The following is a 14,024-nucleotide window of genomic DNA, read 5'->3' as shown; positions in this document are numbered from 1 at the left end:
CAGGGGTGACTCAGTGGCGGTGGTCTTGCTGGAATTCAGACACAGGGCACAGCATGTGGGGGGTGGGGACAAGTCACCAACAGCTGGTGGCTACACGAACAAACATGATCTGATGGGCCTATGGACTTGGAACTGTTATGCCAAGTAAAACTTGCTTTAAAAACATCATTGCACAGCCCTACCTGACTTGGCTCAGTGGATAGAGCATCGGCCTGAAGACTGAAGGGTCCTGGGTTGAATTCCAGTCAAGGGCACATGCCTGGGTTGCGGGCTCAATCCCCAGTAGGGGGCATGCAGGAGACAGCCGATCAATGATTCTCTCTCATCATTGATGTTTCCATCTCTCTCCCCCTCTCCCTTCCTCTCTGAAACCAATAAAAATATATTAAACCCTAGCCAGCTTGGCTTAGTAGATAGGGCATTGGCCTGTGGACTGAAGGGTCCTGGGTTCGATTCCGGTCAAGGGCACATGCCCGGGTTGCAGACTCAGTCCCCAGTAAGGGTCATGCAGGAGGTGGCCGATCAATGATTCTTTCTCACCATTGATGTTTCTATCTCTCTCTCCTTCTCCCTTCCTCTCTGAAATCAATAAAAAAATATTTTTAAAAAGTTAAAAACAACGACAACAACAAAAAACATCATTGTATAGAAGCCCAATACATTAAAAATAAAACAAAACAAAGCTGGGCTGCTCAAGATGAAGTGGGGGCTCCCTCTCCCTTACCACCCCCCAGAATGGCCCAGAGGTATCAAGGAGCACTGGCCAATCCTCTGTCATAGTGACCTAGGGAAACGGCAGATCTCTGAGCTGATGGGTGGGAGAGGGAAAGTGGCATTTTGGAAGATGGTTTGGTATTGGTCTGCATGAGGGATTCAAAGAGAAGGCAGGGACCAGCTGGAAGGTATAAATGGAGAGGTGAAGGCCAGGACAAAGATGAGGACGTGGAAACAGAGAACAGAGATAGCTAGCTACAGGTAATATTTACAAGGATGACTTGTCCAAACATGGACACAGGGAATGAAGATGGAAGAGCTCAAGGAGCCATGGAGGCTCTGGCAGAATGGTCATGGGACACAGACTGGGACGTGGCAAGAGGAGTATGCAGTGAGGAGGAGACAATGCTGACAGTGAGTCCCTGGGGAGAGAGCTGAATATGTGACTTAGGTGTTGTAAGAACTGGAGGAGAGTTCCCAAAGCAACAATGACCAGGATGTGGGAACAGAAGAGATCTCTGAATAAAAAAAGCTGGGGAGCCCTAGCTAATTTTGCTCAGTGGATAGAGCAATGGCCTGAGGACTAAAGGAAGGGTCCCAGGTTCGATTCTGGTCAAGAGCACATGCCAGGGTTGGGCTCAATCCCCAGGAGGCAGCTGATCAATGATTCTCTCTCATCGTTGATGTTTCTATCTCTCTCCCTCTCCCTTCCTCTCTGAAATAAAAAAAAAAAACACACAAACCAACAGGTGAGGAAATTCTTCTGCCACCTGCCGCTCTGAGGATAATGGCACAAGGAGCTCAGGGTAGGGCCTCCAGATGCCCTGAGCAGGCTGGTTTTCCTATGACTTGAGTTTTTTCTGACTGCCCCAAATATGCTCTGACCTGAAAAAAGGTGATGATTAGTGGGTCAGTGTGGTTCAGTGGTTGAGTATCGACCTATGAACCAGGGGGTCATGGTTCGATTCCTGATCAGGGCACATGCCCAATGTGGGTGTGCAGGAGGCAGCTGATCAACAATTCTCTCTCATTACTGACTCTCTCTCATCATTGACATTTCTATCTTTCTCTAACTCTCCCTTCCTCTCTGAAATCAATTTAAAAAATATTTTTTAAAAGCTGAGGATAATGAATTTAGTGTAGCATTTCACTTCACTTTCAAGAAATATGGGAAGAGATGTCTCTCAAGCCCAATCAGGCTGCCTGATGGACAGCTCTTCATAAGAGCAAAGGCATGTGCAGGCCCAGCCGGTGTACATGCACCAATATTGCCAAGAGTAAATGCAGTTTTCTAAAATGTGTATTAGACTGTCAAAGCCTCAGAAGGACTTTTTTTTAATTCTGTAGGAAAATAAGTATTTAAAGTTCAATAACGAAGGGGAAAGCAGTGTCAGAGTTCAACGAGACCAAGTAGAGAGGATGGGCAGAAAGGGCCTAAGCTGCAACACTGGGAGAAGCTCAGCTTAGCCAGATGCCATCATCCACAGGATGTCACAGGTTCAGCTTCGACCATTTATTTACATGCAGGACCTTTTCAGGGGCAGGGAGACCGAGGAAGCCGTAAAGGAACCAGCAGAAAAGCAGAGGACAGGCGCAGAGGAGGAACCTGGACCTGGCGACCTTTAGAGCAGCTCTGCTTCAGTGTCCAGAGCTGGCCAAGCCAAGCACTACCCGGGGCTTCCACCCCACTCCACTCTCTCTTACTGCCTTGTGTCCTCACCTGCCTGACCCACCCTCATGCCTGTGCCTGGCAGGCAGCCAGGGAAACCACACCTATGTATGGGTGTCTGCCTTGCTCCAATGAGGTGAGCCTCACCTGAAGCTGGCAGGCGGCAACCAGCGTCTCCTGGACATTGCTCAGGCTGAGCTCCAGCTCGGAAGTGTATATGAAATGCAGGATTTGGCACATGGCATTGTAGGACACACCGTGGATTAGGACCTCTTCCTGTTCCATTTCCTTCAATCCCCCAGCAAACATTCCTCTGCAAAGTGAAGACACGAGACAGTGGAGTTATACTAATTGGGCCACCAGCCAGGCTGCAAAGAGCATGAGCAGCAGGACCAAGGAGCGGGCTGACCCAGCACCACTGTGCGACAGGACACTGGCTCAATCTGAGCACTGAGTCATCCCACAAAAGGCATCCACAAGTTCCTGACCAAGTTTGAGCAACCATCCTAAAAACTATCCTGTGTCCCCTTTCATGAGCCCTAGGGAGTTACACATGAGCCTCCTGGGGGCAGAGACCATGACTGGCTTGATTTCTGCTGCATCCACTAAGTATACTTCCTGAATCACAGCAGCAGCCCAGAGCATGTTATGAAAGAATGAATGAATGGGAGTCATCCCATTCAGTATATACTTACTGAGCACCTACTAAATGCCAGGTACCCTTCCCAGAGCAAAAGAGAACTAACAGTTAAGTACTGTGGCAAGATTCCTACATATAAAAAGTGTAATGCTAGGAAGAATGACAACAAAAAAACAAGGTATTTCAGATTGTGGGAATGCTGGGAAGGAACTCAACAGGACATATGATTGAGGAGAGCATGACTGGGAGAGTAGAGCAGGTGGAGAACAACGGGGGCAAGAAAGGCCCACTCTGAGGAACTGAAATGAGACGAGGCAGCACCTCCCCAACCGGGGTACAGGGCAAGGACAAGCTTGGCACACAGGCAGCCAGGGCAAAGAGGAAGTGAGCTGGAGGTAAGACACGGGCCAGGTCCTGCTACCCCCAGGGCAGGGTAGAGTCTAGATTTAAATCAAAGCATAATGAGATGCTGTCAGGGAATTTTATGCAGGAAAATGGCATGAGCTGACTGACTCTTCAAGCTCAGGTGCTGTTGGCCAGAGTGGAAGGGCTAGAGGAGAGGTGGGAAGGTTCCACCAGACCTGGCAAGGGCCACATGGCTGGAGAGCTATAGTTGAAACTACCCTGGAGAGGATTGGAGAGAACATGCTGACAGAATGGATCTAGCAGAGCACAGGAAGAATCAGGCCCTTGACTGGGGTCATGATGCAGCCAGCTGGGCAGATGGGGACTTGAGAGGAACAGGGTCAGAGAAGGCAGTGGGAGTCCTATTGTGGCACCATCAGTGTGATATGCTCATGAGGCATCCCAGTGGAGAGTCGATTCAGAGGGAAGGGGCTGGTGGTCAGGGGAGGCGTCAGGACTAAAATATGACAACAACATAAAGATGATAGAGTAGCTATTTTTACATTTTTTTAGTTTTTCAACTAGGTTAGTACACATACATAGTACAAGATTTAAAATATATGGAAGGGTGACAGCCTCTCTCTCCTCTGCTCCAGGCCATTAGGTCCCCTCCCCAGGGCAGCACTAGTACTAGAGGCAGTCCACATATCTACACTGTTTTGAGTCAATATACCTTGGAAATGGATTCTTATTGGTATATAAGGCTATCATAATTGATTTAGCCCATTCCTGCTGGGGTGCACTTGGTTTACTTCTAATCTCCCATTTTTTTCATCCAATGGAGGCCCTATCCCCACATTTTGCACATGTGACTGTAGGATTAATTCCTACAGAAGCAATTGTTGGGACAAAGGCTTTATATATATTTACACGTTGATAGGACTGCCCATGTGCTATCAATTTTATAAGGGAGAAACCTTATAACCAATGAGAAAGGTCATCTCACCAAATGTTTAAGAGATGTGGCACTGAAAGACGGAGACGTAAACTGTCACGATGTCTTTTTAAAAAGTGTGTGTGGCCCTGGCCGGTGTGGCTCAGTGAATAGAGCATCGGCCTACGGACTGAAGTGTCCCAGGTTCAATTCCGGTAAAGGGCACATGCCAAGGTTGCCGGTTCAATCCCCAGTAGGGGGAGTTCAGGAGGCAGCCGATCAATTATCCTCTCTCATCCTTGATGTTTGAATCTCTCTCTCCTTCTCTCTTCCTCTCTGAAATTAATAAAAATATATATTTTTAAAAAGTGTGTGTATGTGCATGCAAAGAGAAAGCAAATATGGCAAAATGTTAACAACTGGTATTCAAGTGTTCATAATAATATTCTTTCAACTTTCCCACAGATTGGAAGTTTTTCAAAATGAAATGTTGGGCCGAAACCGGTTTGGCTCAGTGGATAGAGCGTCGGCCTGCAGACTGAAAGGTCCCAGATTCAATTCCGGTCAAGGGCATGTACCTGGGCTGTGGGCACATCCCCAGTGGGGGATGTGCAGGAGGCAGCTGATCAATGTTTCTCTCTCATTGATGTTTCTGACTCTCTATCTCTCTCCCTTCCTCTCTGTAAAAAATCAATAAAATATATTTTTTTAAAAAAATGCAATGTTGGGAAGCCAGAGTAAAGTAGAAAGAAAATCTGTTTTATACCAAGATAGGGTACTTAGAGAAGAAAATTAATTTTATAAAGTGTAATATTACAAGTAAAACCAAACTTATCAAGCATATCATCTTCAAAAGAAAAGAGAACATACCTTAGAGACAGATGAACAACTGAAAGAAAAATAAACCCTAAGACCCCTTCTGTCTCTCCTGCTGTTGACCAAGTCACCAAACAAGCAGTAAGGGCAGCTAAGGGTGAAGAGGCTGCCTGCCAGCTTCTGGCTGGCCCCTCAGGCCCAGTCATGTCACTGCCAACACATCTGCCCAGTGGAGCCCAGATTACCTATTATTTTACTTATGAGAATAGGTGTATGAAACTCACCTGAAGTAATCACAGGATGCAGCCAGCAGGATGCGATGGGCTTCAATGTGTCTCCCCTCCACCACCAGGACTACATCGAAGAGGATGCCACTGTCCCGAAGAGCCAGTAGCCCCCGGAGCAGGGCCTGGGAATGCTGTGCGCTTCGGTAGGTGTTGTTGACACAGTGTGTGTGTGAGGGCTGCGTGGGCAACTTGCACAGCTGGGTGAACTCCTGCTCCTGTGCCATTCTGACCACCACAGCAGACCTTACCACCTTGGCCGTCAGCTGACAAGAGAGAGGGGATCGGGAATGAGTAAGGGAGGCAACACCACACCATATACGACTGGCCAGCTCTGCTCCCAGCAGCACCTGTTTCTCCCTCCAGCTTACCTGTGCTTCCCCTGTGGTCTCAAACACTCTAATTCCCTCTCCCCTCCCACCACTTGGCAAAACTTAGGACTTCTTTCTGATAACCCGTGTCCCTTCATTGCCAAGCGACTTTATTCCACTCTGTCTCCTTCAGTATCACTGTAAGACAAGGGTTCTGGAGACATGAAACTCCCACCCACCGTATCATCAACCTGAGTCTCAGGTTCCTCAACTGAAAAAAGGGAAATAGCCTGGCTGGCATGGCTCAGTGGTTGAACGTCGACCTATGAACTAGGACAGTGATGGCAAAACTTTTGAGCTCGGCGTGTCAGCATTTTGAAAAACCCTAACTTAACTCTGGTGCCGTGTCACATATAGAAATTTTTTGATATTTGCAACCATAGTAAAACAAAGATTTATATATTTTTTAAAATATATTTATTGATTAAGATATTACATATGTGTCCTTATCCCCACGTTACCCCCTACCTCCGCCCCCCCCCCCCCCCCGCCCATACCCTCACCCCTCCGTTGTCCGTGTCCATTGGTTAGGCCTATATGCTTGCATATAAGTCCTTTGGTTGATCTTTCCCCCTTACCCCCACCCTCCCCTAAGATTTATATTTTTGATATTTATTTTATATATTTAAATGCCATTTAACAAAGAAAAATCAACCAAAAAAATGAGTTCGCCTGTCACCTCTGACACGCGTGTCATAGGTTCGCCATCACTAAACTAGGAGTTGATGGTTCAGTTCCCGGTCAGGGTACATGCCTGGGTTGCAGGCTCTATCCCCTGTGTGGGGTGTGCAGGAGGCAGCCGATCAATGATTCTCATCATTGATGTTTGTATCTCTCTCTCCCTTCTTCTCTGAAATCAATAAAAAAAATTTTTTTTTAAAAAAAAGGGAAAGAGTAAAAGAGGAACATAAAGCATCAGCACAGACCAGGTTCTCAAGAGCCCTTTCTCTCCCCTGAGAAAGAACAAAACAGGGGTTCTCCACGCAAGAATGAATGCATAAGAATCACAACAGGAACTTGGTTCTCTAGTGAGGCACTCTCTAAATTTGTCCCAGGACCACTCAAGTGGCTAATATCACCTTTAATGAGTGGGGTCTTTGCCAAGAATAGCTAATGTGACTGACTGCTCTGTCTTTTCTAGTAATCCTGGGAACATAAAGGTAGTTACTGTCACATCAATCTCTCTCACATTCTGCTTACTAAGTATGTGGCCTCAGATAAGTGACTTCTTTTTAAGCCTATCTGCACTTCTAGAAAATGGGGATAACCATAGCATCTACCTAATTGAAATGTTATATGGAGGTGGATTATATAAAACACTCATGTCTTAGCTTCAATGTTTCTCTCTCTGTCTCTTCCCCTCCCCTCCGCTCTCTCTAAGTATCAATGGAAAAAATACTCTTGGGTGAGGATTAACACACACACACACACACACACACACACACACACACACGACACAAAACAGGCCTGAGTTATCCAGGAACTGCCTTTTTTACAGAGATTCGGAGATTCAAGATCATCTGCATCATGTTTTAAATTTAAGGTTACCGCCAGGCTGGTGTGGTTCACTGGTTGAGCACAGACCTATGAACCAGGAGGTCATGCTTCAATTCCTGGTTCAGGGCACATGCCCAGGTTGCAAGCTTGATCCTCAGTAGGGGGCATGCAGAAGGCAGCCTATCAATGATTCTTTCTCATCACTAATGTTTCTATCTCTCTCCTCTCCCTTCTACTGAAATCAATAAAAATATTTAAAAATATAGCTGGTTTGGCTCAGTGGATAGAGCGTTGGCCTGGGGACTTAAGGGTTCTGGGTTCGATTCCAGTCAAGGGCACATGCCCAGGTTGTGGGCTCGATCCCCCATAGGGGGCGTGCAGGAAGCAGCCGATCAATGATTCTCTCTCATCATTGATGTTTCCATTTCTCCCTTCCTCTCTGAAATCAATAAAAATATGTATTTAAAAATAAATAAATAAATAAATAAATAAATAAATAAAATCAAGGTTATCTTCTAATACTTGAGTCAGTATGTTTTAAAAAACTGATTTGAGTGGGGAAAAAAGGTTTGAATAGGAGGCTCAAAAACTAATCAGTAAAACAAACCTACTGCAAACACACTGGCCACACACTCCAAACCAACCAGAAGTGACCATGGACAGCCAGCTGCTCCGGATCAGGGGGCGGCCAGTCCTGCCCCACACGGTGTAGTCAAGCTTCACACTCTCCAGAGCAGTGGTCCGCCAACTGGTGGTCTGCGAGGTCGGAAAGGTTGGCGACTGCTGCTCCAGAGCACAGCCAGCCACTTGGCGGCGCAAAGGGGCCACCTGCCACAGGGCCTTGAACATCTACCTGCCTTCCCCACCTCTAGCTACTACACGATCCCCTCCTGTAAATGTTTCTTCTCCAGTTCCCTACTGTATCTTTATAAGAGAAAATGGAAAATAGATTCTATGACAAAACTTGCCTCTGACTACTACTGGGGCTCAGGAGCACCACTGCCTCCTCCTCCTCTCCCAGGACCTGCTTCCTTTGTACCCTCCCTTGCTTCCCATTGAACATGCTCTCCTCTGTGCTGGTCCCTTGGTAGGTCTCTGCCCACCCACTCCTTCTTCCCCACCCTCATGTGGAGCCAAGACATATCCCCATGCTGACCAACCTCTCTTGGCGGGAAACTGCCCTATGACAATACTCTTTTCTGACTTCTTCCCTTCAGCCAGCACATACTGCCAAGCCCATCCCTCTTTCCCAAGAGCCTCCCCTGCATTCCCAATCACGCCTCCAACGAGATTCCTAATCCAGCCAGAAGCCTTCCCAATCGGCCTCGTTTTGTTACTGATACAACCACCATTTCCATGTCAGAAACCTCATGATCTCAATGGTCTCTTTTCCTGTATATTAGACTCACTAATGCCATTCCACCATCTCAGATGACCACCCCCTTATTCCTCCACAGCCACCACTTCGGACCAGACCACAGCAGTAACATCCCAACTGGTTTCCTACCAACTGTCACATCCTCCAAAGCTCCCCAAAAGGCCCCATGAGTGTGCCACCTGACTTCTCAAATGCTGGCTCCATACTGCCTCCAACGGGGGCTCCGGTGATGTGGCTCAAAACATTCCTTCCCTGTACTCTGTCACCAGCTGTAATTCCACACAACACTAGACAACCGAGAAAATGAGCAAACTAGAACTCAAGCAAATCAACGTGAAGTCTCAAAGCCACACAGAAAAAGAACAGCACATTGCAGAATACGTGTAGTATAATTTTCCTTACAAAAACTTTGCAAACAGACAAAACAATACTGTCCAATACTTCTTACAGACAGGTGTTATGGTATAAAATAATATAAACACATGGGAATTCAGAGTCATGATTATCTTCAGGAAGAAAAAAGGGAATGTTTTTCTTTAAAAAAACACACAAAACAACAAAATATTAGGATCTGATAGGGAGAAGTGGTATGTTATTCTCTGTACTTTTTCTGTCACTGTGAAATATTTAATAATTGAATTCTCAAACTTTTATTTGAATATGTAATACATTCACTTGATTCATATTCAAAACGCACAAACAGGCACATTATATTGAAACCTACATTTCCTTCCCACCTATAGCCCAACCAGAAGAAAGTACAATTATTTCCCCAACACCCTTCCAGGTGGTACCTTTGGAGTCACAGGAGAATCTCTCAATGTACATCCTCCCCCCTTTTTACTAGTTTTGTATATAATTTCATGTTCCTCCCACAGCCCATTGTATGGACAACCATTCTTTACCAAACATCTGGCTTTCCTCCATTTGCTATTGCAAACAATTTTGCACTGAAAATCATTATGATGTGCCATATATATGCCGTGGTTATCAAAGGAAAATTTCCTAGCTACAGAACTGAATCATTTCAATTTTAGTGTATCTCACTTAAATAGATATTGCCAAATTGCCCTCCAGTGAGATTGTACCGATTTATTTTCCCACCAGCAAACGCATAACAACCTGATTCCAACCGCTGACTAGATCACAACAGTGTTTCTTATTTATCTTTGCTGACTTAGTTGAAAAACTATCTGACAGTGGAACTACTTCTGGCAATTGACAAAACCATTAAAACTGGCAGGTGTTGCTTAGTGGTTAGAGTGCGCCCCAGACACCCAGGGGTCCAGACTGGAATCCTGGTCAAGAAGAGCAGGTACCTGGGTTGCAGGTTCGATCCCCCGCCCCAGTAGGGGCTTGTGTGGGAGGCAACCAATCCATGTGTCTCTCTCACATCCATGTTTCCCGCCCCCCCCCCGCCCCCCGCTTCAGTCTCTCTAAAAAGCAATGGAAAACTATCTAAATAAATAAATGAGCCTAAAAACAAAAGTCGAATGCAGTACATCCTTTGTGATTCCTTCCCCGTGCCTGTTTTTTCTGACATAATGTTCTTAGGAGCTCACGGGGTGGCACCCTCCGTTCTCCTGCTCATTGTACAGGGGTTAGGCTATCACGAAGCCCTTCCCTAGGTGAAGTGCCTCGGTCCCCATAACATTCATCGCGAGCAAGGCCCCTCCACTCCGTGCTGCTCGGAGCTGCAGGAGAGAACAGGAAGCTTTATGTCCCAAGTAGGTGCAAACCCAAGGGCATGCAACAAAGTTTCACGAACTCGTGCATGACAAGCGTCAGAGCGCTTCTGATGAATTTTCAACTCAAACCACCTACTGACTAGGCACCTGCTGCTCTGCAGAGCCCCTCAACGAACCTCAGTCCTTGGCAGCACGAAGCCAGGTCTGCAACAAAGGGAAAGAGGCAGCCCCGGGGGGGGGGGGGGGGGGGAGGAGGAGAGGGGGAAGGGGGTCCTGATTTCCAGGCGGGGAAGCGCCGTAGGGGTGCCCACCCGGCGGCACCCTGGATCGAGCCTCCTAGGAAGCGGAGCTGGAGCATCGCGGCGCGCCACCCCTGCGGCCCCGGACGGCCCCGCGGAGGCACGGCGCGAGGGGGGTCTGGGGGGCCTGGGGGGGGGGCCTGGGGGCGGAGCCGCAGGGGGCCCCGGGGCCGGCGCGCCCGGGGCTGGAAGTAGAACCGGCGGCCTCAGCTTCAGGACCGGAGATCGGGCACTGACAGCGCGATCCCTGGCTCCTCGCAGGAAGCCGCGCGGGCTGGCGAGGGGGGGGCTCTCCTGGCTGCAGCCCCCGGGACCCAGACCCTCGGCCCTGGCGCGCGGCGGAGGAAACTGAGGCTCGGAGGCCGGGGTCCAAGGTCACAGCCGGGGCGGCAGCCCAGCCCGGACCCGCCCGCCTGTTGCAGGACCCGCCGGCGCAGCGCCGAGGGTCGCTGCCGGGAAGGCCGCGCTCAGACCCGCCGCGGGGAACCGGGCGGCAGGGGGCCAGGAGGCCCGAGGGCCCTACTGCCCCGCGGTGGCCCCGGGCCGCAGCGAGCGCCCGCTCACGGCCCGGCCGCAGCCGGGGGTCCCGCCCGCCGTGCCCCCGCCACGTCAGGCCCCTGGCCCCCCTCAGGCCGCCGCCCCTCGCCTCCCGCCGGCGCCTGCCCCCGCGTCGCCGAGTCCCCCCGGCTGCTTGCCCTGGCCCCGCGACCTCGCCCGGAACCAGTCTCTCTGCCGCCCGCGCTCCCCGCCGCCCGGCCCGCCCGGCCCGCGCCACGCAGCTCACCTGGAGCTGCCGGGAGCCGAGGCCGCACTCGCGGGAGGCGGGGGCGGGCGCGGGCGGGCGCGGGGCGGGGCGGGACCTGGGGGCGTCACGTGGTCGCGGCTGCGCAGGCGCGGGGCTGGCGGGGAACTGAGGCCGGGGGGCGGGAGGGGGCTGGTCCGCTGGGGGCCGCGGGCCCGGGTCCTCCGTGCGGCCCCGGGCGAGGGGAGGGGCGCCGGGAGGGCGGCTCGGTTTCGCTCCGAGGAGAAGGGTGACCGTTGGTCGTGCGTCTCCTCGCCTGGCACAGCCCCAGGCACCCGGCTGGGCTGGACGAATGCCTTCAGGCGGGGGTCGCCCCCTGCACACGCATCCCTCGTTCCCTCCCTCGTCCCCCCTCCGTCATTCTCTCCCTCCTTGCCCACTGATCACCTCCCTATTCATTCCCTCCCTCCCTCCTTCCCTTCTGTCATTCCGCATTCACTCACTCACCCATTCATTCATTCATTCACTCATTCATTCATTCCTCCCTCTCATTCTCTCTCTCCCTGGCACATTCATTCTCTACTTCCCTTCCTTTTTCCCTCCGAGTCCCTTCAAGTCAGCTGTGCTTGCCAGTGGCCTGCCCTCTGCTGGACGTTGAGCAGAGGCGCTCAAGGCCGCCCGTGTGAACAGGTGTTTTCCTGTTTACTGAGGTTCTGGAGTAAATCCAATTCCCAGGCCAAAAGCTTGGTCCCAGCCGTCTGCCCGGAGGCTCTTGGCATTCCTTTTCCCCCGCCTGAACTCTAGGAGGATCCCGTCCTGCCAGGCTCATCCGTCAAGGGCGTGTCCGGAGGTTAGAGCCAGCAGAGCCTCCTGATAGATAGGGTTAGGGTGTCCTGCTAAACCGGATGGGCTGTGGTTAAAAAAAAAAAAAAAAAGTCGGGAGGACTGTAGAAGAGGAAGGCAATAGATGAAAGAGAGGCACTGTCCTGGCCGAGGCTGGACAACTGCCTGAGGGTCTGGACAAAGGCCAGAAGAGTAGGGTCGGCCTCCAGGAGCCTCCAGGAGCCGAGGTTCCCAGTGGGAGTGGGCCCCTATGAAGTCTCTCTGGAGAAGGTGACGCCCTCACCCGGGGCGGTGGAACAGATGAGGACTTTGGGGGAGCAGGAAAGGCACTCTAGGGATGGGACCATGTCAGTAAGGTCACGGAGGTGAGGTCCCGGGAAGCCAGTGGTCGGGAGGCTGCCAAGAGTTTCTACGTCCGGAAGGAAATTTGAGGACCAGACCCTGCCTTCTGGAGGTGGCTGTGGCCCTGAGAGCAGCCTTCAGCCAGGGCAGGCCGATGCCACGGTGGGTTGCAGAGCCTGGAGCGTGGGAGGAAGCACAGCAGGGTGCAGCCGGGAAGCTATCGTCTCAGGGGAGCAGGGAGTGAGGACAGAGGGTAATGCTGGTTGGAGATCTAGAAAGGGGGCAGGTTCCTCAGTACACTGGAGTGATGGATGAGGAGGGATGAGCCCAAGAGATGGAGAGAGACAGTAGGACCACCCCCGTCACAAGGAGGCTGTAGCAAGAGCAGGTTTAATGGACGACAAGGCTCACTTTGGCCCCAGGCAGGGTAAGGAGTGTGCAGATGTCCAACTAAGGACCTTTCTGGGAGAGTCAGGCTAGAGGTGAGGTTATGGGCTGGAGAAGGTGCACCAAGCCAAAACAAGTATGGGGAAGAGGAGAGTAGGCTGAGGGCAGAGTAAAAGGCACACTGGTTATATATATATATATATATATATATATATATATATATATATATATATATAGTGAAAGTATTACATTTGTCCCCTTACACACTGGTTTTCCACGGGGCACCCAGAGAGCAGGAACCCAGAGAGGGAATGGGAGGAGCGACCTCAAAGGCCCAATGGGGTCAGTTGTGAGGGTGGCCTCAGAGCGTAGAGGAGGCAAAGTCCTGCAACAGAGAGGCTTTTAATGTGTTCACCGGAGCCCTTTAATGGAGTCGCAGAAGCCAGCCTACTGTGCCTGTTGTGAATCAAGGCGAAGACAGGAAGACTGCAGGGGGGTGCCTTGTCTCTGAGATGTGAACAGATGGGACCACCGTTATAGGGGAGAGTACCTTCAGGGGAGCAGGGAGGAGCTAGTGGGTGGAGAGAGCAAGGATGAGTGAGGGGGAGGAGGCCAAAAGTGGTAAGTTCAGTGGTTTTAAATACATTATTTTTTTTCTTCTTCTATTTATTAAATTGATTGGAGTGACATTGGCCAACATGAACATATGGGTTTCAGGTGTGGGTTTCTATGTTAACAAGATCTGTATCCTCCACCCAAAGTCAAATCTTCTCCTGTCACCTTATATTAGGGGCCCTATTCTCCCCCACCCCCTTCCCTCTGACAATCACCACACTGCTGTTTGTGTTCACGAGTTTCAGTTTCATATCCCACATGTGAGTGAAGTCACATCGTTCTCTAGCTTTTTCTGGCTGACTTATTTCACAAGCATAGTGTTCTCAAGGTCCATCCATGTTGTGGCAAATAGCGCTATTTCATGCTTTCTCATGGCTGAGTCGTCTTCCACTGTGTATATGGACCACATCTGCTTTATCCAGTCCTCTATCTCTGGACTCCTTGGTTGTCTCCATGTCAT

General features: G+C 50.3%; 1 protein-coding gene across 1 annotated transcript in view; it reads right to left on the bottom strand.

Annotated features, from left to right (window-relative positions):
* KLHL22 (kelch like family member 22) overlaps positions 1-11,452 on the bottom strand; it is a 32,657-nt gene extending 21,205 nt beyond the window's left edge. The window contains exons 1-3 of the mRNA XM_081114065.1: positions 11,420-11,452; positions 5,403-5,668; positions 2,531-2,696 (exon numbers count right to left, since the gene is read on the bottom strand). Coding sequence (XP_080970191.1) covers positions 2,531-2,696; positions 5,403-5,629 — 393 coding nt within the window. The 5' untranslated portion in view covers positions 5,630-5,668; positions 11,420-11,452. The remainder of the gene's footprint in view (positions 1-2,530; positions 2,697-5,402; positions 5,669-11,419) is intronic.
* Positions 11,453-14,024: the final 2,572 nt, after the last annotated feature.

Source organism: Myotis nattereri (assembly GCF_964212035.1).
Source record: "Myotis nattereri genome assembly, chromosome: 19".
Lineage (NCBI taxonomy): Eukaryota > Metazoa > Chordata > Mammalia > Chiroptera > Vespertilionidae > Myotis > Myotis nattereri.
The sequence above is the reverse complement of the archived record's forward strand: the minus strand, read 5'-3'. Positions and strand labels throughout refer to the sequence as shown.